At 43.2% G+C, this 25037-nt stretch overlaps 1 protein-coding gene across 8 annotated transcripts in view; it reads right to left on the bottom strand.

Annotated features, from left to right (window-relative positions):
- Window positions 1–25037, bottom strand: part of BIRC6 (baculoviral IAP repeat containing 6) — a 252420-nt gene that overhangs the window by 21305 nt on the left and 206078 nt on the right. For all 8 annotated transcript variants that reach the window (XM_044289277.1, XM_044289279.1, XM_044289280.1 and 5 more), the window contains 4 exons: window positions 9619–9829; window positions 2770–2915; window positions 1983–2093; window positions 28–245 (listed from right to left, as the gene is read on the bottom strand). In XM_044289277.1, coding sequence (XP_044145212.1) covers window positions 28–245; window positions 1983–2093; window positions 2770–2915; window positions 9619–9829 — 686 coding nt within the window. The remainder of the gene's footprint in view (window positions 1–27; window positions 246–1982; window positions 2094–2769; window positions 2916–9618; window positions 9830–25037) is intronic.

The following is a 25037-nucleotide window of genomic DNA, read 5'->3' as shown; positions in this document are numbered from 1 at the left end:
CCAATTAATTCACGGGGAATACATTACCTTCATGATGTCTAGCCGCTCCTCATCACATCGGACAAAGACGCTGGATGAGGATGACAGGGGTAACGATGTAGAAAGTGTCACTGCCTCCTGGGCCAGGCGTCTGGCTCGTGCTGCACTGTTTGCATCACTCGCGTTTTTCACCTGAGACATGTAGTGGTAATTCACTTTAAACATCAGCTTTCCGTCATCGTCTTCCGACACCATCTCAAAGGTATCTGAAAGAGAACGGACACAAACCGAAAGATGCAATGACCAACCTCTGAAATGTCTAATGGACTGATGAGCTGCCACCTTAAACTGAACAGTGATATAATGCTGTTCAGCTGAATTACCCATGCCCTATATATGTCACACTACATTCATAGCCAGTTATATTAGCTGTTCTCAATGCAGACATCACATAAAGCTTCCAAATAACCATGTATGTTTGTACGAGTATTCAATTCATGCAAACTACAATGATTAGTGACAGAAGTTGCCAAAACAGCGGACTATAATGTGACCTCATTTTGTCCATTAGCGGACATCCTGAAACATCGGCTTTTGAAGTGCAGTGTTAGAAAAGAGCCAGCAAGACGCTGTGTAATTGGGTCACACCACGATGTTCCCTTTGTTAGAGGATCTCCAGAGAAGCCTATGCATTCCCATTGTTGGAGAATCTCTAGGGATGTAGATGGTGGAAAAAAGAGCTATCATTTCTTTGTGAGTTTGATAGATGATAGAAGAGAGGACTAACCAACAACTCGCCTCTAAAATGTATAACTGTTCTATACTATACAAAGAGAACATGAAATGGAAGGCTGCTGTGGCCATATGACTGCTGAAGCCCAAAAAAAAGGACAAAAACCACAAGTGGTATGGAAAAAAACTAAACAAAAACAAACATGGGTAGGTTTCTATGGCTGTTTTAGTGAAAAAACTCCAGAACAAAATCATGTGTGTAGGGACCGTGAATACTGCCTCCTCTGCCTAATGACAATGATGGCTCTCCCAGCAAACAAACCAAGAGGAAATGCTGTCAAAGCTGTGGGTGGGGGCAGCAGGGTGCACAGGCTCAGCCATTAATGAAGAGTGAGGTACATGTATGTTATGTGCATGGGGCTAGCTCTACACCCAGAATCCTCATAGTAGCTCAGCTGTGACCTACAGCATGGCTAAAACCTGCCAGGATGGGAGAAAATGCTGACCATGGAGTTTTAACCCCTTTGTTAGAGAGGGGATTGGTGACTATGGCATCTAAGTGGCCTGATAGCGATGGGGTGCTAGAAACCACAGGCCTAACAAGGGTCTAACGGCCTGACATGCCTGTACAACTATTAGGCATGGTCTAATAGATTGTCTTTTAGTTTTCCATTCATCGTAATCACAATGACCCATGGAAAATGGTAAAACAGAATTTACACTGCACAGTGAACAGCAGAAAACTCAAAAAACTATTGTGAAATTGCATTTTTTCATTCTTAACAAAAATTTATAATAAATTCAATAAGCTGTAAGTACACCAAAAGGGTGCCAATAAAAAACACAGCCCTCATATAACTATGTTGATGGGAAAATAATAAAGTTATTGCTTCTGGAGTGCAACCATGAAATAAAACATTTAAAAGAAAAGTGACTGGTCCTTATGCCCAAAACTTATGCCTTAGATAGGCAGTATAGAGACCTCAAAAGGAACCTATCTCCTATACCAGTGATAGCTGGAGAGCCGCAGTTTGCCTGTCGCAAATCTACAACTCCCACCATGCCCTGCTGGAGGCGGTCTTTGCATGCTGGGAGTTGTAGTTCTGCAACAGCTGGAGAGCCGTAGTTTGCCTATCACTGCCCTATACTATGCTGCCCTCAGGGGTCAATCACTACACTATGCCAACCTCAGAGATGGAAGCAGACACACCAATAACGCCACCAATATGGCCACTTATACAGGTTATCTGTGAGACTAGTCATTTTCTTACCAAACTGAAGTTTTTTCATAACAGCAACATATTTCTCTTCCAAGGACCGTAAGACTGAGAAAGGTTTTGATTTCACACAGACCTTTTTGGAGAATTCGGCCATCTTTTTTTCTGAAGGATACAAAGGAAAATGGATCACATTACTATCCAATAGTATGCAGCAAAGTTCCATGTCTCTGCATTACCATTAGGTTTCATTATTTGCACATACAACTAAGGGTACTTTCACACTCGTGTTGTTGGATTCGGAAATCCGTATGCAAACGGATAGCATTTTTTTCAGGATCCGGCTGCATTGAAACACCGGATCCGACTCTCCGGTGTCATCCGGAAAAACGGATCCGGTATTTATTTTTATCACGTTTCTAAAAAAAAGTCTGCGCGTGCGCAGATCGAGAAACCGATTTTCCGGAACACTTGGTACCGGATCAGGCATTAATACATTTCAATGGAAATGAATGCCGGATCCGGCATTCCAACAAGTGTTCCGGAGTTTTGTCCAGAGAAAATACTGCAGCATGTTGCGGTATTTTCTGTGGCCAAATACCGTAACAGTGACTGAACTGAAGACCTGATGCATACTGAACGGAATGCTTTCCATTCAGAATGCATTAGGATAAAACAAGCTTTTTTTTTTACGGTATTGAGCCCCTGTGACGGAACTCACGACCGGAAAACTTTAATGCAAGTGTGAAAGTACCCTAAATTTAGTGAAAATAACAAAAGGCTAAACCTAGATCTTTGGAATCAAACATTTGACAAGCCTCTGTCCTGTGACCGCTCTTACCTTGATTTGCTTGGCGGAGGCTAGTGGTGGCGGCATACACTATCTCAGCTGTTCTCTGAATGTCTGGCACTAACAATGTTAGTCCTTCTGGCTCAGGATCAGACACATCTGGTTTCACTCCCGCTTTGGCCTTATCTTTCTTGGACCTGTGAGTTTTTGGGTAAAATAGAAAACAACAGATGACATCCCAGCTCTAGTAACACATGGCAGCATTTATGGTGGGAAAGGAGGGCAGCACCAGACCATTAACGAAAGCTAGATTTCCTAATTCACTCTGGAAAACACACTAATCCCACTATCTTACTCTTGCGTAGGCTAAAACTTTGTATCTTTTTTTTTTCCCTAATGGCAGATGATTGAATAATTTGTCAGATGTCAAATATCCACTGACACCACTGCCGCAGTGTGGTACCGTGGAAAAGTATGAAAATTGAAATCAGTGCCTCTGAGCCCACTAACAGCCTCTCGAAGATCTGACCAGAGAGTATGGCAATAACCGGCCACATCTCAAGACCCCCGGGTGGCATTTCAGTGGTTGCAACTACACTCTAGCTTAGATTTGATGTTAAAGGGTCATCAGCGTCATCCCTGTACAGCACATGCCCGCAAGACTTCAGTGCCAGGCGTCAGTACGTCTCCACTGCAGGGCCCCATCAGTCACTGGTGGGGGTGCAGTGTGGTGGGAGCAACATGGTGCAATAGCATCGCCCTAATTGCTCCTAAGGATCATTTGCATATTATAAAACATCCATTTTCTCAATGCAGGCACCAAGGAAGAAGGGACCAAGACCACGATGTTCAAGCGCGCATTGCGACTTAGCTGATGACAGAACCTCTAAAGTGTTGCCACTGGCTGGGGCGATGAGCTGATCCATTTTCCATTGCCATCTCCATATGCAAACAGCTGATTTTGCCAGATATTTAGGTGGCTGAGGTGGAAGCATCACACAGCGGGCTTTCAGAGGAATGGGTGCTCAAAGACAGCTCATAACACTGACATAATGCTGTCGGTGTTATACAAGACATTCCAGAACTCAATAATAAAACAAAATCAATATAATGCTATGCGACCCTGTCAGTAGGACGCGCTTCCGCAGACGCACGCTGCGAGTTCAATGTGTTGAACTTGCTCATGTGAAAGCGGCCCATGTCTGAGCAAATGCGCGTTCAGGTTGAAAGATGCCCGATCATCGTCAGAACATCTCCCAGTGTGATCAGGGATGTGCTACCGATCATCTGTAGAAGAGAATGAGGGAGGAATGACTGCAGTAGCAATTGTTCCTTTCGTTCAAAATTTGCATCGACCCGTGTAAACAGCCTGAAGATTGGGCAGTGTAATATCACCACAATATAGACTCCAATGGTAGTGTGAACAGAGCCGTAGAGTGTTCAGGGACTGCCGACAGTGCCTCTGACGGTAGTGTGACCGCAGCCTTAGATTACACTGGTACAGCTATTTCAGCGACTAAAGTGCCAGAAAAATACAAAGAATGTGAAATGCTGAAATTAAATTGCTGGTTTAGCAAACGCAGAGTTATCATATCTTCAAATCTTTGGGGTAGACGAGGAAGTCACAAATCACATCAGCATTCCGTTTTCAAATCACATAAGCAGATACATTCACTTGCCGTATGATTAGGTGTTGAACCCACGGGGACGACACAGGCAAGGTGTACGGCTGTTTCCGTGCTACCGACAATAAATCAAATTACCCGATTCCTTCGCAATCAGCTTTCCTTGTTTCCCTGCATTCAGCACATTATCGGTTTGCTGATATACGAGACTTTTGAGGCATTTTCTTAGAAATCACTGAAACTAAAACTACTGCACAAGAAGTGCTCTTAGGCAAGGTAGATGGAAGCAAACAATAGTAATGTCAGCTTTACACAAGCTGGGGCTCTTGCTGATCAATAGCACGTGCATGTTAATTGCACTATGTGGTCTTTACGAGCCATAAAAGCAAAATCTGTAGCCTGACATTTCGCTGTCCAATTTGGCATCAGTCATCATGAGGCGGTTTGAGAAAACACGCCGCAGTATATCCTCCCGTGACAAAGGGAACAACTTGGCAAAAGAGCCTTCTGGAGTAGGAATAAAAACAAATCTGATCGGGGATTAGACTAAATGAGTTAATTGGGTAACATGCCACTTTCTGTTGGCACAGCACTTTTCTTTACAAATACGTTGCACAGACTTTCATGCCAGCACGCACTTTTTCCAGCCCCTTTCTTTGTAAGCAGATAGCTGGTGCAGCAGAAAGTAGCTTACATCTGCCTCTCGAGATCAGACAAGAATTATATTTTGCCTTGGGATTTAAAAAAAAATAAACACTTTTTTTTTTTTTTGGTTTACATCTCAAAAAAATAAAATAATTTAAAAAGCCAATTTCTCTGCGCTAAAGCTGCCTCACTTGGCCCAGTGAAAACCGTTCTCTGTATACAGCAGAAAATGTATCATCTTCAAGCCTTTACAATGGGGCTCTGGTGTGATCCTTCACAACAAGCAGCAACCACAGAAAAGATGCATTTTATCTCATTTCCGTTTCCATCTGCAGCGGTATCCAGGCTTCAGTTTACAATCCTCTGCTTTTCAAGTGTTCCTTTACTTTTTGAGTATTGTTTTCCAAGTTCTTTCTAGGACATGCTTACAAACTATTTTAAAAGGCATACTCTCCTACCCAATCCGACACTGAAGGAGGAGAGGTGCAACAGTGAATGTCATGCACAAGTCAAACTAATTAATGGGACCCATGTACAATGCTCATTGGTGTCCAGACTTATTGCAGCAACTGTGCCACCCAGTTGTCTCTGAATGTCCAATGTCAGATCAGGAAGCTATATCTGTTCAACTCTTGTAACATGTACCCTCCAAAACATACCTGAACTTTCAAAAAAGGTTTGCATAAGGAACGTGCTTCATTGTACAATCATAACTGTGAAGGAACAGTTACGTTTGGCCCTCCCTAATGTTTTCTTCAGCCATATTATTCCATGTTGCAGCTGCAGAGCTAGATGCATTTCTCACACAAGCAGGGGCATCTCCCTTCTGCCAGCACTGTACTGCTGTAACAGCCTTTCCCTTACTTCCCACTGTTTGTTGTCAGTTCTAGAGCTCACATAACAGATGAGGAGGGCTAAATCACACAGGAAGCTCCTGTGATGTTCAGAGGCGGTGTATAAGCAGTTGTTTCATCAGGCTCAGGATCTCAGCTTTCTGCATCTTCTGTGTCTGTTACCAGGGACGGATCTTGCCTGACAACAGGCAGTGGACTGCAACTTAGGTGGAAGCGAGACCCCTAGTGGCCATGACTATATGGCTTTTTTCAGTTGGATGCAGGCAGAGTTTTTAGATAAAGTGATTTACAAATCTGCTAGTTACACCATTCTCTATTAAATGCAATTATGTGAAAGTACAGTGACTTTCAGTACTAATCACTAAGCAAACATCATAGCAGGTTTGACTCTTGATCTTCCAGTCCAAGTATGTATGTTCATGTCTCATCATTCTAAAGCTTTTTTCAGGCTAGCATCATCAAAATAGGTTCTCTTTTTCCTTCTGCCCTTTTAAAATACCCCACAAAAAAATATGGAAAGATCATAGCCAAAAGAAAAATCTAACTGATTAAATCAGATGCATATCATCAGTCACACAAAATAACTATTACTTGTAGTGGAATGTGGCCATAAGTGACGGTGAAGTGAAGATTCAACTGATACTTAACCTTTTTGGGTTGTTGTCTAATTAGGTCTAGTCAGTTCTTACCATCACCACTCTTGATCAAAATGGCTTTCACCAATCCCTAACCTATCAGGCTGGTCAATTTCAGTCCAGAGACTGTTACTCGTGAATATTACCCAATTATTCTTTCATTTACTTTTGGATTTCCAAACTTAAAGAGCATCTATTGGCCTGATCAACCTTAGTAAACCGGGTATACTACCTGGTAGTGGCGATCATACTGAGTGCAAAGACCCCTGTCTTGCAGCAATCTGTTGTGTCGTTTTGGAGAAATCAATACTTATTTTTTTATAATGAGGTGTTTGGAGTACCAAGTGGCAGACCTAGCTCCTCCTAGCACCGTTTTACCTCAGTCTTTCTGCCAGGGCCAGGCATCCTCACGGTTCTGATGCCTGCCTTGAAATCTCGTACATCCACTGGTGAGATTTCAATTGCTAGATTTTAAGGCCCGGCAACAGAACAGTGAGGATGCCTGGCCATGTATATCAGTGGGAAAGAATGAGTGGCCAAGGCAGAGGTGAATTGGTGCGCCAAAGGGCTAGGCCGGCCCCTTGGTGCTCAAAACACATTATTAACATAAAAAACAAAGAGTAATGATTTATCCAAAACGATGCAATGGACTGCTGCTAAACAGGGGTCGTTGCATTCAGCATGATCAACCTAGTCCTAGGCAGTATGGTTTACTACTACTAGGGTTGATCATGCTCTCTAAATAAATAACCATAAGCACTTGTATCATGGAGAGAATTACACATGCTTGAATACCAGCAGTCACTATTGGAAACTGTATATGTCTGTATTTTCTCATGATTAAAAAATAAAGTTAAAACCTTCTTACATGTTCTGCAGTCATTGTAATACTACTGCAATGTATCAGGCAGCAGTGAAGGGCCAAGAAGAGGCTAATAATTTAATCTGTTAATTTATCTTGTAGCAAACACCAACATCTGTGCCTCTTACACACAGCTACGTAAATTATAGATGCAGTCCCATAAAAATGAATGTTTGCAACCTACGGTATATATCTAAACCCCCTCAAACTGGAGACCTGTCAGCATAACTATGTGCCTAACATAAGTGCGTTACCTGACAGCACATTTACAGAGAACATTCATTGGCCATATGGTTTCCTAAGGACTACAGGATATGAACATTTCTTTGGAGACAACACAGACTACCATTTTTCATATAAAGTCATCGTCATGAGATACAAGTCTGAATTGCTTTAAAACTCTTTCTCATATTTCTAGAGGACTTTCTTTCCTTTCTGTAAGTGGGCAACAGCTCATTAAGCACCTGCATTTCCCACAATCTGCAGGCAGCATGATACAGAGCAGGAGGAGCTGAGCAGCATTCAATAACACGTGTCATTTATACATCTCTGCTTTTTCTGAGCTTAGTTGTACATGGGGGAGGTGTTATTAGTAATTGATGACATTCTCTGTGTAAATGAATATACAGAGATAACTGCACACAGGTCCGTCTCCGAGGAGGGACATACTGTATATATTAAAAACAGTTAACAGGGATTATCCAGGATTATAATATTGATGACCTACCCTTGATAGGTCATCAGTACCAGATCAGTGTGGGTCTGACCCCCCAGAAAACCCCCCCGCCAATCAACTGGTTAAAGAGAAGGTCGTGCGAGCGAGCGCAGCCTTCCTTTCATTGTTTTGTTTACCTTCTCTCCGTCAACATAGTGGTGGTGAGCAGGTGTAATTACAAGCCGTCCCATTTACTTAAAGGGGTTGTCAGGGTCCAAAGCTGAACATACCCATATTTTCACCTAGGAAGCCCCCCCTGATGTTAGCATCGGAGCATCTCATGCTCCAATGAGCAGGGCACGGGCAATTTTGTTTACAACACCACACTGGAAGACTCCGCCCGGCAGTGTGTTCGGTGACATCACCAGCTCTGATGGGCGTGCTTTAGCGCTTCCCTAGCCATTTTACTGGCTAGGGCAGCGCTAAAGCCTGCCCATCAGTGCCAGTGACATCACCAGGCTTCCTAGCAGCCCCATGGAGACCCTAGTTCGCCACTGGAACTCCTGAAAATGCCTTGGCCCTGCGCGATTTAGCGCAGGGCAAAGGAAAGTATCGGAGCATGAACTGTTCCGATGCTCAAGTCATTGGGGCTGCCTGGGTAAAAAGGAGTGAGCCGTCCCATTGAAGTGAACGGGATGGCTATTAATGGCTAACAGGTAAACAGTGAAGGGAAGGCTGCGCTCGCACAGCCTTCTCTTCAACCAGCAGATTGGTGGGGGATCCACCAATGTTGGAGCCCCCGTGATCCGATACTGATGACTTATTCTGAGGATAGGTCATCAATATTAAAACCCCAGAAAACACCTTTAGCGATAGGAAATGCCATAAGGCCAAGTTCATACACAGCAAAAGTACAAGGTATTTCCTTCCTGTTCCTATGCAACCATATGTCATACATCTGCAACGTATATTCCGTATAAAACATCTCCAAACATGTGATGTAACCCAGAGTAAATTGGAGACCTGGCAATTACAAAGCAAAGTATGCCACTTAAAATTCTTACCTACAAAACATTCACTAGTTTTAAAAGGAGCCATTACCCTCATACCTAGTAGGTGGAGTACCAAAAATGAAGCAAAAGATAAGGGCTCATGCACGCGAACGTATTTTCTTTCTGTCCGTTCCTTTTTTTTTTTTTAACCGACCACATGCGGAATTGATTTTAATTGGTCCGCAAGAAAAAAGGGAAGTTACTCCGTGCGCATTCCGTTTCCGTATGTCCGTTCCGCAAAATCATAGAACATGTCCTATTATTGTCTGCATTACGGGCAAGGATAGGACTGTTCTATTAGGGGCCAGCTGCTCGGTTCTGCAAAATCAGGAATGCACATGGACGACACCCGTTATTTTTGCGGACAGCAAAATACATACGGTCGAGTGATAAGCGGTCGAGACATAAGCCTGTGACAGAAAAACTGTGACAGAAAAAGAGCTGGAGGCTCCATGTACATCACTGGACAGGAGAATTATGGAGTATAATGTCTGATCTTGTAGGAATAAGCCTTTGGAATATCCTAAAACCAGATTAGTTGACTGCAGTGTACAACTGCAAGGAAGCCTTACCTTAATCTGTTAGTATAGGTGTCAACACAGGTCTTCATTTTTGCCAGCAAAGTCCCCACCGATGTTTGTGACTCGGACTGTTCCTCCTCTTCTTCTCCATTAACACCAGGAAGAGGAAGGAGTAAAGGTACCAGTGCAACACATGAAGCAATGGCTCGGAGCAGCTCCAGCAAGGCTCGGTACAGGGGCACATGTCTGGCCATGTCCAACACTGAAAAGAGAATAGATTGAAGATACATTTTAGTAGTAATCTAAAAGATCATAAAACAAAAGAAACAGAAATGAGCTCTGCCTCTACGACTCCTTAGAAAGAGGACTTGACACAGCATTGCTTACAGTTTACATGGGGGCATCTGTAAGACACACTGACTTAAGGGGTCATGGACAAGCAAAAGGTTTATTTTACAAGGAATACAAAACCCTAATATATAAAGTTTATAAGCATAAACATTATTAAAAGGGATTGTCCAAAATGTATCCATTACGTGCAGGCCAGGTGATAGGTGACCCACACTGATCACAACAGGTACATTACGTGTGACCAGAGTGGTGGTCGAGCATGTGCACTTCCGCTCCATTCAAAGTCTAGGGAACTGCTGAAGGTAGTCATTGCGTTGGAATGGAGCAGCAGTGTACATGCTTGATTGCCACTCCATTCAAACAGGGATCCTCGTTCTTGTGATCACTGGGGGTTCCAGCATTCAGGCTCCTGACGATCAGGCACTTGTCACCTATTCTGTGAACACGTGACAAGTTGTCATCCTGAGATATCCCCCTTTAAAAGACCAATTCTGTGTATGTAAACATTTCTGGAGGCTCTCAGGAAGTCCGTGAGAGGTGATCCTGAACTCAGGAACACTACAATCAGCCCATCCCCAGGCTGAAAGGGCAACAAAAAGTGTAATGGACTGCACAACAAATGGACAGAAGACGGACTTTGGCTTTACTGAGACACGGTTCCGAACAGAACTCAGAGTGTGGAGATGCGAAGTTCACAATACTTGAGTCCTACACTGTAGAAAATAGGTTTGGTGCATATTCACACATCCCACAAAAATTGCAACAATTCAACCCATGCTTGACAAAGGATGCCATACGGACGTCATCAGTTTTTTGCAAATGTGCAATTTGCGGACCGCAAGAGACAAACGTTCATGTGCATGTAGGCTTAGGCTATGTTCACACGGTCAGGATTTGAAGAGGATTTAGGAAAACGTAAATAAAACTCACAGGCGGTGAAAAAGTTCTGTGTTGCAGATTTTAGCATTTGCACCGTGCTCATTGTTTAGATTTTGCAGCCGATCGTGATAATGCTTCTCCCGTAATCCAATCCTTAGGGCTCTTTCACACAAATTATACGGATTGGCTCAGGATGCGTTCTGTGAAACTCGCACCATTTCGCAAGCAAGTTCAGTTAGTCTTGTCTGCGATTGCGTTCACTGTTTTCCACGCAGGTGCAATCCACTTGGATGCATTTTTCACGCACGTGAAAAACCTTAAGATCTCCTAGCAACCATCAGTGAAAAACTCATTGAATCCGGGTGCAATGCATTTTTCACTAAGGCCCCATTCACTTCAATGGGGTTAGGGCTGCGTGAAAAACGCTGAATATAGAACATGCTGCGATTCTCACACAATGCGTGAAACGGATGCGTGAAGAACGGATGCGTGAAAAAAATGTGCACAGACCCATTGAAACAAATGGGTCAGGATTCAGTGCGGGTGCTATGTGTTCAAGTCACGCATTGCACCCGCGCGGAAAACTCGCTCGTGTGAAAGAGGCCTTAACCAGTTCAAGACCGGACCATTTACCACCGTACACAGTTAGGCTAGGTCCACACGACTAAATTTAGTTGCACCAATGTTGCGCGACAATTTTTTTTAATGACAGTCTATGGTGTCGCACTGCGACATGTGACATGCTGCGACACGACAGTCCCCAAAAATCCATTTCAAATGGATTTTTCGCCGACTGTCGTGTCATGTCGCAGTGCGACACCATAAACTATCATTATAAATATTGTCGTGCGACATCAATGTCGCGCGACACATGTTGCAGTGTAGTTGTGCCCTATGTGTCGCGCGACAAATGTCGTCGTGTAGACCTAGCCTTAAGGAAGAGCTGTCACACCTCCCAACAGGTCTGTTTTTACTAAATAATTGTATACCCCATAACAATTGTGGAGCATCTTTTCTTGAAACTCTACATTGTACTGTTGCTTTGTTATTCCTCCTAGAAATGTATACATACACTGACAACTGGGAGTTACCAGTAGGGGTCGTGTCCATGCACACTGTATAATTAGAGGTGACATTGCCAAACTGTGCAGGGAAACTCCTTTCAAAAGGGGAATCGTTACAGCCAGTTATCAATAGATCATAAAATATTTCTTGGAGTAATAACAGTGGAACTGCACAACACATTTAACAAAAACAAAGAAAAAGCTTGGGAATTGTTACTGCATGGGGAATACGGATAGTTACTAAGGCTGACATGTCAGGAGAGGTGACAGGCCCTTTAACTATCCAGATAACAGCAGTTCTTCCTGTGACTGCCCTACATGCCAAGAGTAACCCCTGCCATGGTCTTTTGTCAATACCAGTCATTGCTGCCGTCAGTAATGGGGTTGGTAATTGCTAGCAGTTTGAAGTCTCCACCTAGATAGGACCTCGTGTCAGCGGCTTTTTCCATTTGCCTCAAGCTCCACAAATTACAAGTGGATACAGACAGGGAAGTAGCGGTATGCGCAGCGCGCGGTATGATTTTATTACATGCTGTTAAATGGTACACAGGCAATCAATACCACCAACATCGGTTGCTGTCATGGTACTGTAAAGGATATTTAGTTCTCCCCCTGAGAGCTCTCCTCTACGTTCTCATACCAGTACAGAAACATTACATGCATATTGATCTAAATTACTGGATATCAGGTAGACTAAAGATGTACCGTATATATATTACACACAAACTATACAAATGTGCATACATTAAATAAAAACTGTAAAAATCCTAAACGTCACATTAAATTACCACTGGAAATCTATAGCAATGTCTGTTCTTTAATAACACTTTTGGGTTACACCAAAATCGCCAGCTGTCTTGAACATTTTACTATAAAGCATTTCAATAATTTCTGCAGGGCCTCATGCACACAATCGTATGTATTTTGCAGTCAGCAAAGTGCGGATCCGCAAAATACGGGTAACATCCGTGTTGCATCTTTACTTTTTGTGGACCCATTGACTTTTTGTGGCCAAGTATAGGACATGTTCTCTTTGCGGAACGGACATATGAATATGGAAAGCACGCAAGTCTGCATCCGTATTTCGCGGATCTGCGATTTTTGGACCACAAAAAGGATATGGTCGTGTGCATGAGGCCTAATCCCATCAATCCTCAGCCATAAAGAAAACAGATTTTTGAATTCTAAAACTGGATCAGCAACCTTCGGCACTCCAGCTGCTGTGAAACTACAACTCCCAGAATGCAAACATGCTCGGCTGTTCTAACTCCCACAGAAGTGAAAGAAGCATTCTGGGAGTTGTAGTTTCTGCACAGCTGGAGTACCGGAGGTTGCTGGTTCCTGTTCTAAAAGCATTTTTCCCAAGAAATAAAATAAGTACACATTTTAAATAAGGCTACTTTCACACTGGCGTTTTGGCTTTCAGTTTCCGAGATCCGTTCAGGGCTCTCACAAGCGGTCCAAAACGGATCAGTTGGCATTCTAAATGGAAAAAGATCCGCTCAGAATGCATCAGTTTGGCTCCGTTCAGTCTCCATTCCGCTCTGGAGGCAGACACCAAATCGCTGCCTGCAGCGTTTTTCTGTCCGTACAGTGGTGTGGAGCAAGATGGATCCCCATTGACTTACATTGTGTGTCAGGACGGATCCGTTTTCTCTGACAATCTAGAAAACGGATCTGTCCCCTATTGACTTTCAATGGTGTTAAAGACGGATCCATCATGGCTATAGAAGGCATAATACAACTGGATCCGTTCATGACGGATGCATGTGGTTGTATTATGGTAACGGAAGCGTTTTTGCAGATCCATGACGCATACGCAAAAAACGCTAGCGTGAAAGTAGCTTTACCCACTCAACAGAAAGTATAGCTTGCTAAAGCCAAAACCCACTCAATAGTAGGTGGTGATCAAAGTGAATGACTTGCACTGTTTCATCCATTGGTTGATTAGGATGTGCCTCTTTTCTAATACGCAATACTCACCCATCATGACCAACCCACGTCCACCTGCTCAGGTGGACGCACCTGTTCCGTTCTTTCCTTAAACCGCCACCAGCTATATATTCTGTTTGAAGCGGTGACCGTTACATGGAGAGATCTGCGGCTAAAATGAGACACCCCTGGAGCTGCGACAGGGAGAAGAAAGCTGCTGAAGAAAGGGCAGCCTGAAGAGAATCTAGCAGAAGCATTGGAAAAATGAAAGTGGAGATCTCTGGATCCATGTGAGGTACAGGGCTGGTTCTAGCTTTGTTAAAAAGAGACTGTCATGTAGTATATAATGTATGTCTTTTTTTTTGGGGGGCATCTGTTATGGCACCACCCCTTTAACTATAGATGCTGAACTACAAAAATGGCAGCATTTTACGTCTGACCCTTAAAGCCCCTCCTCCTAAAACGGTTTTGGATTTAACAAAAAAAAAAAAAAGCAAACCTAATGGGCTGTTAAATAGATAATATTGAGCGGCACTAACTCCTTTTTTCCAACTCATTTAACAATCTGAATACAGCTTAATTGAATGAGGATGACGATCCGGCTACAAAGGGGAATGCGCAGCACATTGTGCATTAATACTGGTGCTGCTGGGTAAAAGGCACCAGGTATTTTAAAGGGATCAAACCATTTCAGCTTTGTATTCTACATAATGACGACTCCTTGACAACCCAGTCTTCTCTTCCAGCCGCTGGTATCATCCCGGAGTTAAGAAACTCATTAAGATCCCGAGTTGTGTAATAAGGCGGCTCAGCGGGGCCACTTGTGTGAGTAACACAAAGGTATAGCAGCTACAGTAGACTGTAAAACCACAGGCCAGCAGCACAGTACAATACAAAGCCTTCTCATTCCTAATTAAAAGCCTTTTAAACTTTGCACTGTAGCTATAGACACATAAAATGGATCAGGTAGTCCATCTCCTGAAGGGCTCAGCTTTTCCTCCCACCATTGCTGAATAATTCAGCGCTGCAGGCTTTCCCAGCGCTCATCGCTGTACCTTTCCAAACATATGAATGTGGTTGTGCGCGCTTCTGGCCATCATGTCACTTCTACGCGCTTTATGCTCTGCTGCATTTTAAACTCATAAGTCATGACTCGTCGTCACAGGCATTTGCCGAAGTGTGTCTAAACCATCCATGATTGTGGCTCCCAGGGGCTCAGTTAATGTCTAGTGGCAGCCACATAGGGTTTAAAAATTACAGGAGCGCTAACAAAAACACAATGCATCACAGCCCAAAAATAAAACCTGTACCTGAAGACACAGACGCACCTCTGGACATCTACATCTTGTGTTCCAAGGGTAACAAGACGCAGCAAGAGCCAAGGCTAGGGTCACATCTGTGTTCGGTAAATCCGGTAGTCTGTTCTGGCAGAGGGACCACCGGATCCCCTTTCACTAGAATGGGATCAAATCGGGTTTTCGGCTTGCATGGAAACAGGACACATCCCAGTATAGAGAAATGGGATCTGGTAGGTCCCGGTGGTGTCCGGCTATGTCAGATATAGTAATTCCGGTAGTTTGTTCCTCTGTCGGAACAGACAACCAGATTTCCAGAACGTAAAAGCGACTTGGAGAATCTTTCACAGTCTATCAGTGTCTCCTGGCAACAGACTTTGAATGCATTTGAGGTATGGGGGGGATGGGCACCAACCTCAGCTAATGGGCCATACAAACTACAACTCCCAGCATGCCAGATCATTCTTCCAACTCCGGTAGAAGTGACTAGAACATGCTGGGAGCTGTAGTTTCACACTACCTGGAGTGCTTAAGGTTGCTGACCCATCACAAAACTGCTTTTCTCCTACAATGATAATCCATTTATCTGAGGGCAGAGCAGGAACAAGGAACATTGGATACATTTGAAAACTTTTTTCTTTATTATTTCATTGCATGTATTTTTACAAAGATTTACAATTGGGGTTTATTAAAAAATTTCTGTAATTAAGCTTGTAGAGCTGGCATGTATATGCAAAATGCAGACTGCTCAATTCTGTACTTCCAGGAGGAATAACACAGTAATATCACAATGTAGTGTACTAAGATAAGGTGTTCTAGAATTGTTATTTTGCCAGAAGACCAGACTGCTCCTCTTTAATCATCGGCGTAACTAGAGTGCTATGGGCCCCATGGCAAACTTTGGATCGAGGCCCCTCTCCCACAGCCCCTAGTAGTGTTTACCACTGCCCCCAATAATGTCCCCACTAGTGCCCTGCACAGCCCCTAGTAGTGTCCCCCCATAGCCCCTAGTAGTGCCCCGCACAGCCCCTAGTAGTGTCCCCCACAGTAGCACCTGCCACAGTAATGTCCCAAGGAGTTTCCCCCACTGCCCCAGTAATGTCCCCTGTAGTGCCTCCCACAGGCCCTTGCAATGTCCCCGACTGCCCAGAGTCTTCATGTAATGGGGTCCTGCATTTTCACTGTACTTAATCCCAGGCCCCGTCAGAGCGCTCATCTCACCTGCATGATATGCACTTCTCCAGTCTCTAGGCCTCCAGCATAAGGCCCCGGCCCTGCCACACTAAAACTAGTCACAAATTAAGCAGATGGGCGGAGCCTGACTAACCCCCCACTGTGCCCGGTTGCACCCACTGCGACCAGGATAGTTACGCCCCTGTCTAATCCTTATGTGGCACCTCTCTTGTAGATAACCTAAGCTGAAATCAAAAAAAAAAAACTCCAACAAAATGAAGATAGACTTTAATAAAATGTGTCTTTAGCACCATTTGCGGTTTGTTCTTTGGACGAATGCACACGGCCGCGGAATACGGGCGTGAGCGGTCTGTGGTATCCTGGCCTGGCATCCTGCTGAGCACACGGCGTCATTGGTTGCTATACTGCCGTGTGCTTCATGCCGCCGCTGCACTACAGTAATACACTAGTATAGATCATACGAGGGTATTACTGTAGTGCAGCGGCGGCATGAAGCGCACAGGCGTCATAGCAACCAATGACTCCGTGCGTTCCTGCTGACAGCAGGATTTCAGGCCGGGTTACCACGGCGGTGTGCATTAGGCCTTTTCCTTATTTTTTTGGTCAGTCTCACTGCCGTATATCCGGTTAGAAACTGTGGCAGAAAGGGCTCACTCCCTGACCTGCAAGGCTGAAGATAATCTAGCAGAACAATTGGAGCAGTGAATGGGGAGATCTCTGGATCCATGTGAGGTACAGGGCTGGTTCTAGCTTTGTTAGAAAGGTATTTTCATTTACTATATGATGCCTGATGTTCATTTTTTACATCAATCATGGCATATTGGCATAACTCCTTTAACTCCCGTATATAGACCCATAGAAGTCAATGGTGCAATTCACACCTCTGCTTTTCCGCACGGACCTTCAAGAAACTAAGGGCTTGCACTACTTTAGTCTGGATCCGGATGCGTTCAGTAAAACTCGCACCATTTTGTAAGCAAATTCAGTAAGTTTTGTCTGCGATTGTTAAGTGTTTTTCGCGCGGGCACAATGCATTTTGATGCGTTTTTTACGCTCGTGATAAAAAACTGAAGGTTTACAATCATCCTTTCCTAGCAACCATCAGTGAAGAATCATCCGTGTGCTGTGGCCGCAACATGGACGATTTTTAATACAACCAGATATAAGCTCAAAAGTGCTGACAAGGGGGCTGCAGTATAAGCCGTCAGAGAGCTTGTCTGATTGATTTAACACAGAATAGGATCGAGCAGTCTGCATTATATTGTATTACATTCACGCCCTGCCAGCCTAATGATTTAAAAAAAAAAAAAAAAAAAAAAAAAGGTTGAAAGAACCTCCATCACACTTGGGTATAAAGCAGCTTTAAAAAGGATCGACGACTCAGGATCTCATATAGGGTTGGAGGAGGGAACTCCCTTCTATATACAGTCCCTGACTAAACGCTTAGGCTACTTTCACACTTGCGGCAGAGTGATCCGGCAAAACGTATGACAACTGATGGCATTTGTAAGGCCTCATGCACACGACCGTATTTTGCTTCCTTGTCAGTTCTGTGTTTTTTTGCGGATAGTAGCCCCCGCAGAAAAAGATAAAAAAATTGTGCATGTCCTAGTTTTTTCTAGTTTGCGGACAAGGATAGGCATTATTACAATGGATCCGCAAAAAAAAAAAAAAACACATACGGTCGTGTGCATGTAGCTTATCCTGATCAGTCTGAAAAATACATTGAAATGCCGGATCAGTCTTTCCAGTGTCATCTGGAAAAAACGGATCCGGCATTCAGGTATTTTGAATGCCGGATCCAGCATTAATACATTCCCATGGAAAAAAATGCCGGATCAGCATTCAGACAAGTCTTCAGTTTTTTTTGGCCAGAGAGAAAACCGTAGCATGCTGCAGTATTATCTCCTTCCTGATCAGTCAAAAAGACTGAACTGAAGACATCCTGAACGGAATGCTCTCCAGTTTTATACCCATGCATTCTGAATGATCAGTTCTTTTTTGGTATAGAGCCCCTAGGACGGAACTCTATGCCGGAAAAGAAAAACGCAAGTGTGAAAATACTTGCGTTTTTCTTTTCCGGCATAGAGTTCTATCCTAGGGGCTCTATACTGGAAAATAACTAATCCGTTTTATCCCCATGCATTCTCAATAGAGAGCATTCCGTTCAGGATGTCTTCAGTTCAGTCTTTTTGACTGATCAGGAAGGAGATAATACTGCAGCATGCTACGGTTTTATCTTCGGCCCAAAAAACTGAAGACTTGCCTGAATGCCGCATTTTTTTCTATAGCAATGTATTAGTGCCGGATCCGGCATTCAAAATACCAGAATGCTGAATCCGTCCTTCCGGCCTGCGCATGCGCAGACACAAAAAAAGGTGAAAAAAATAAATGCCTGATCAGTTTTGCCGGATGACACCAGAAAGACGGATCCGGCATTTCAATGCATTTTTATGACTGATCAGGCATTTTTAAGACTGATCAGGATCCTGCTCAGTCTTACAAATGCCATCAGTTGGCATACATTTTGCCAGAACTGCTTGCCGGATCTCTCTGCCGCAAGTGTGAAAGTACCCTTACTTTGTCCTAATTTCCTACAGAGCAGTATGATTACCATTTCTTAGGATTACATTTTTTTTTTATTTTGTTTTTGCATGCGCAGCCAAATATCAGTCTTTCCAAAGTTCTCCCTGATAGACTGCAAGGACAATAAGATGAATCATTGTGACAGGTCCAAATAGATTTAATGAACAGAAATAAGTAATATATAGCACAAAGATTTTACAACTGCGACGAACAGTTAGAAGTGTCTGCTGTGATTAGCTCCAATATTATAAATCATGTCACAAAGGAAATTAAACAATTCACACCATTTGCCATGTTCCGAAAGCATCTCAATTAGAAAATCAGGAATCTAGAAAGTATACGTACGCACAATATAATACAGCCCTACAAGCCGAGTTCAGATGGCTGAAAACAGTGGTACGGTATATTGTGGGGAGCTGGCAGAATGGGGGATAGGAAGGGTCCAGGTTTAGGTTGCCTAAACATGCGGCAGATTTTGTTGCAGAAAATTTCCACGGCTGAAAATCCGCTCCACTCATCTGGGGACTTGCAGAAATCCATGTGGTTGCCGCCATATCCACCCCACTCCGATTAATTTTCTGCAATAAAATATGCTGCAAGTGAAGGCCTCCTTACAGTGTAAGGTGGTGTTCACATAAGCGCTAGGGATTTCCAATCTGGTAGCAGAACGATGAAAATAACCGCTGTTCTGGATCTGCCGCATTTTGCAGAACGGAACGTCCGGCCCATAACATCCTTGTCCGTAATTATATTGCCATGGAACAGACAAATGGATGCAGACAGCACAATTGAGGATAACTGAGCCCATCAAATTTTCACTCAGGAGTCCGTCATTTTTATAGGAAATAAACGCACAGCTTTTTTTTTTTATCCCATATTTCTGACAGAATCTGGAGATGGGGCCCCCGAATGGAGCTTCTGAAGCAGACATGAGCATAGCCTTCCACACTGAGATGAAATATTCCAGATATACTTTTCACGTTTTGGACATAGCCCATTTCGCAGCCAGTAATGCGGAATTTGCAGCCCTATTAATGTTATGTTCACACAGCCTCGCTGCAGAAATGACAACCCCATACATCTGAATGGTGTTTGTGAAAATGCACTAACTACAGAGACTACCCTATTCAGAGGTACTACATGGATTTTCAGTTGCAGGTACTTCAGCATCAAATCTGCTGCATGTAAACATACCCCTAAAATCCCCACCCCCGCAAAAAATAAAATAGAAAATAATCTAGTATATGGCACAAAACATTTGACATCCATCGTGGGGGTCTCCTAGAGATAAAGATCTTTCTGCTGCAGAAGATTCCGTAATTTTATTGTTAGATTGATTACGACTAGAGGCGCTTTTACCGCACGCCTATTGAATTAACATGAAGCGCTGTGATATCTGGAATGTGGCTGGCAGAATATTAAGCAGCCTGTCTGCTGATCTCCTTGATAACCATTAATTTCTACTTCTACAGACTGTACAATGTAGACCAGCTTACAAGCACTTGTGATTATCTCTTTAGTTGGCCTTTTATTCTTCCGCTTACCATAAATATAACTTATGTTTTAGACTAATTTATCATCAATAATTACCTAATATAACGTAAATTTCACATATTTACCGTTCAGTAGTTTAGTTCCTCTGCTACCCACTGTGCTTCCTCATAAATGACCATGGCATCGACCTGTAGTTCTGAGCCTTTGTTAGGTCGAGCATGCTCAGTGTGTTCCTATAAATTCTCCAGCTAAACATCTTGTGAAACAAATTGCTGAGAAGAGGGGGCGTGACCGGACTGTATATCAGGCAGCCAATCAGTGAACACCAACACTCACAGCAGGAAAGCTAGGGATTGTGGGGATTGTAGTTTTGTGAGGGAAGATCAGGCACCATGCATGATCACACAGAAGCTAGACAAATGGATTGCAAGGTAAATTGAAGCTCTGGTTATATATATAGGTATGGGTTCTGGTTGGGTTACAGCTTGCAGCCTTAAAGGTGGATTCCCATCACATACAATGGGGGCATATTGCTAGGATATGCTCCCATTGTCGGTTAAGTGCGGGTCCCACCTCTGGGACCCGCACCTACAACGAGAACAGAGCAGGGAGAGCTGTGGCTGGAGGACCCCGGATTTTCCGTGGTCCGTCCACCATCAAGCGCTGCTCCCATAGAAGTGAATGGGAGCGCAGCACGCACGCACGCACGCACATGCGGCCCCTGCTCCCAATCATTTCTTTGGGGAAGAGGGAAATACCCGAGCCAGTGCTTGGCTATTTTTGGTGGTCCCATAGAAATAAATGGAGGGCAGCTGCGCATGCGCCCTCTGTTTATTTCCCCGCTCCGTTCTCATTGTAGGTACCCGCACCTATCAGACAATGGGGGCATATCCTAGCGATAAGCCCCCATTGTCCGAGATGGCAAAACACCTTTAATGTAGTTTCTCAAAAATTAGTCACTTTACCGGAATACCCAGTTAAGAACCAGAGGGTGTTTAAATTTAAACGCTCAGATTTATAAATCTGCCTGCATCTAGGGTTTCTACACTTTTTTTCGACATGCTTGACAAGGGGGTGGCATTTTGTCAGAATTGCAGTGGGCCTAAGAGGCGCCATTTTGGCCCACAATTCTGGCATAAAAATGTGTCTCTAAATAAGCCAACTAATAGTTGGAATACAATCTGAGAAAAATGTCCATCCCAACACCAGATTCACCATACAGCCTGAGCCCCCGTGATAAATCTTGTGCAGGTCTAGACAGCCTGTCTAAGTTTATGTTGTCTACAAGATCAGTAAATCTGGGCCAATGAGTTTAACACCCTAACCGTCCCACTTCCTGCAAGATCCCAGAGCTGAGCACTGCTGCATATACATATTGCTCAGTTTCTATATCCTGCTCTCCCAGTCTGTGCATTTTTCCCACTGTGGCCTAATATATCAGTATGTGACGACAGGCTTCTTCTGCAATGTACAGGGGCCTGGTACATTACACAGGGAAGAGGTAGCCAGTGTATGTCCTAAATGCTGGTATGTTTCCATGCAATGGTCCTCATCTCAGTGGCACGCCACAGGGAGGGATTTTTTGTTTCAATGCATAAGATTTCAAAAAATTAAATAAAAATGTGATTGCAGAAAACACGCTCCCACAATACTTTTTATTTTCTGACCTGAAAAGTACATAATGTAAACTGTAGTGAAGGTAATCTTTTTACCAATGACTGTATTTAAGAGTTATAACCTTCCTTAGGTTCCTCAGCTGTGTCACGTGACCAACACTCTGATCTCCAACTGACACAGGACAGGAAGTCAGCTACTTTTCCGTTCATTTCTATGAGACTGACATTGAGGCTCCTATAGGAATACATAGAGAAATTGGCTTCCTGACTACACACAAGATACTGTGTCAGTTGGAGTCAGAGTGTTGGTCACATGACACAGTGGTGAGAAGCATACCTTCACTACCTTGACATAAAAATGTTTGTGGGAGTTTCTTTAAAGGCTATGTACACCTCTGAGGGCAATTTTTTTAAATTATTGCACTGTACTTATTTTGAGCTAAAAATCATTGTTTTTCAACTGGTCTTTATTAACAAAATGGTGTCCTTTTTTTGTACAGAGCTGAGATGCTGTAGTAACTAGCTGTGGATTTTCAGTATTTTTCGTCATCTGAGGAGCAGACAGACAGACTCCTTATATCTGCTCTCTGACATTATAAACACTCAAAGCTCAATCCTTATCTTACTGATAATAATGGGGCTTAAATAAGTGTTTATGACCTCTTAGTAGTTTAGAGATCGAGGCTGTTAGATGACCAAAGTAAAAGTACCAGTGACAAAATTAGTTAAATGCAATCATGAACAAAAATTGCATCCAAAGGTGTACATAACCTTTAAGTGCCTAGTGACATAATTGGTCAGGTTTAAAGAGGACCCACCACCTCTCCGCACGAGTCTTTGTAAATACATGTATTTCCCAACCGGCTTTTCCTGTAACTATGATGTGCCATTGCTTCATTATTCCTTCTAGAGGTTTATGAATGAATGGCCAACAGTCTGCAACATAGGTCCTGCTGGGTGTTACCAGTTTGGGGGGGGGGGGGGGGTGTCTATGTAGTCTGACACTGACAGCAATGATTAGATAATGTCAGACTGTGCAGGGACAAATCAGTAACACTTAGCTGGACCTTTAATGCAAACGGATGGTAATTCATTCATAAACTTCTCATAGGAATAACAGCAGAATGGCACGACAGTCATAAGAAATGATGCTCAAAAACATTGGTAATGCAAGTAGATACTAAAACAGACATGACAGGTTCTCTTTAAATCAATAGCTCTGAGGAAAGGGATTTAGGGATCATTATTTCAGAAGACTTAAAGGTAGGCAGACAATGTCATAGAGCAGCAGGAAATGCTAGCAGAATGCTTGGGTGTATAGGGAAAGGAATTACCAGTAGAAAGAGGGAGGTACTCATGCCGCTCTACAGGGCACTAGTGAGACCTCATTTGGAGTATTGTGCTCAGTACTGGAGACCATATCTCCAGAAGGATATTGATACTTTGGAGAGAGTTCAGAGAAGAGCTACTAAACTGGTACATGGATTGCAGGATAAAACTTACCAGGAAAGATTAAAGGACCTTAACATGTATAGCTTGGAAGAAAGACGAGACAGAGGGGTTATGATAGAAACTTTTAAATACATAAAGGGAATCAACAAGGTAAAAGTGGAGAGAATATTTAAAAGAAGAAAAACTGCTACAAGAGGACACAGTTTTAAATTAGAGGGGCAAAGGTTTAAAAGTAATATCAGGAAGTATTACTTTACTGAGAGAGTAGTGGATGCATGGACTAGCCTTCCTGCAGAAGTGGTAGCTGCAAATACAGTGAAGGAGTTTAAGCATGCATGGGATAGGCATAATGCCATCCTTCATATAAGATAGGGCCAGGGACTATTCATAGGATTCAGTATATTGGGCAGACTAGATGGGCCAAATAGTTCTTATCTGCGGACACATTCTATGTTTCTATGTTAAACCTCCCCAACTACCACATATTTTAGATGCTATGTTCACGGGCGCTGGTTGGATGGCGCAGATTGCATTTTTTGAAGTTGCCTTCTCAGACTTTTAAAAGGTCTTTTATGTAAAAATGCAGAATCCTGGTATACCACTTTGCTGAGGTTTAATACAATAGAGTAAAATGAATATTCCTGCCTTTCACACAGAATTAGGTTACACATGGTTGACCACTTCCATACTGTGATGAGCACACTTTCACCTTAGCGGACAGTAAATTCAGATATCGTCGACAAGACAAGAAATCCCCTCAATATGAGCATATTTACTGTATACAGCATGTAGGCAATATGTTCTACTGAGGCCCATACTTGGTCAAGGTAATTAAAGAGATCAATGAGGGTGCTGCGAGTTCTCATTAGGCACCTGGAAAGAAGCTGTAAATAACATTTTCTATCCTGTCCCAAAGAAACATCAAAAGGGAAGTTTCCTTCGGATTGATTCCACATAATTTTGATTATTTTGCAGGAATATTAACAAATTGGTTTATAAAAAAAGCACATGTGCGTAAGGTGTAGAAAAAAAAACCCCCTCATTTTTGTTTGTGCTTCTAAAACCTTTATGCTTAATTTCAACTGCTCAAGTGTTGGGCAGATTATCAGGAACAAGTGTGCTCATTGGGTGAAACGGTCTTTGGTGAGTACATTTCAATTATTGTTTCTATGGAGCAGATCTGTTGCCCAGAACAAATTTGTATGAGGACGAGCAATATCAGTAGCCACCGCTTGTACTCAGGAATCCCCTCACAGTGGAGGGGATTGCTGTAAATGCAGCTCTTCACCTCCACTGAACGAGTAGATGATTGTCGGGAAGGAATGCGCCTTTAGACAATTTTTACTAATATCATATGCCAAGACAATAAAGAACTACAGTTAACAGTTTAACCCCTTCCAGACATACCCATGTAAATTTACGTCAGCGGCAAGGCATTTAAAAATGGCACCTGCTCGAGAGCGGAGTGTTTTAAACAGCAGGCACCCAATACTAATGTATGCGATCGGCGACAATGCTGATTGTACACATTTAACCCCTCGGATGCCATGGTAAAATATGACCACAGCAAATGGGAAGTTAGAGACCGGGAGCACGTGCTCCTGACT

The sequence above is a fragment of the Bufo gargarizans genome, chromosome 4 (assembly GCF_014858855.1).
Source record: "Bufo gargarizans isolate SCDJY-AF-19 chromosome 4, ASM1485885v1, whole genome shotgun sequence".
Taxonomy (NCBI): Eukaryota; Metazoa; Chordata; class Amphibia; order Anura; family Bufonidae; genus Bufo; species Bufo gargarizans.
The sequence above is the reverse complement of the archived record's forward strand: the minus strand, read 5'-3'. Positions and strand labels throughout refer to the sequence as shown.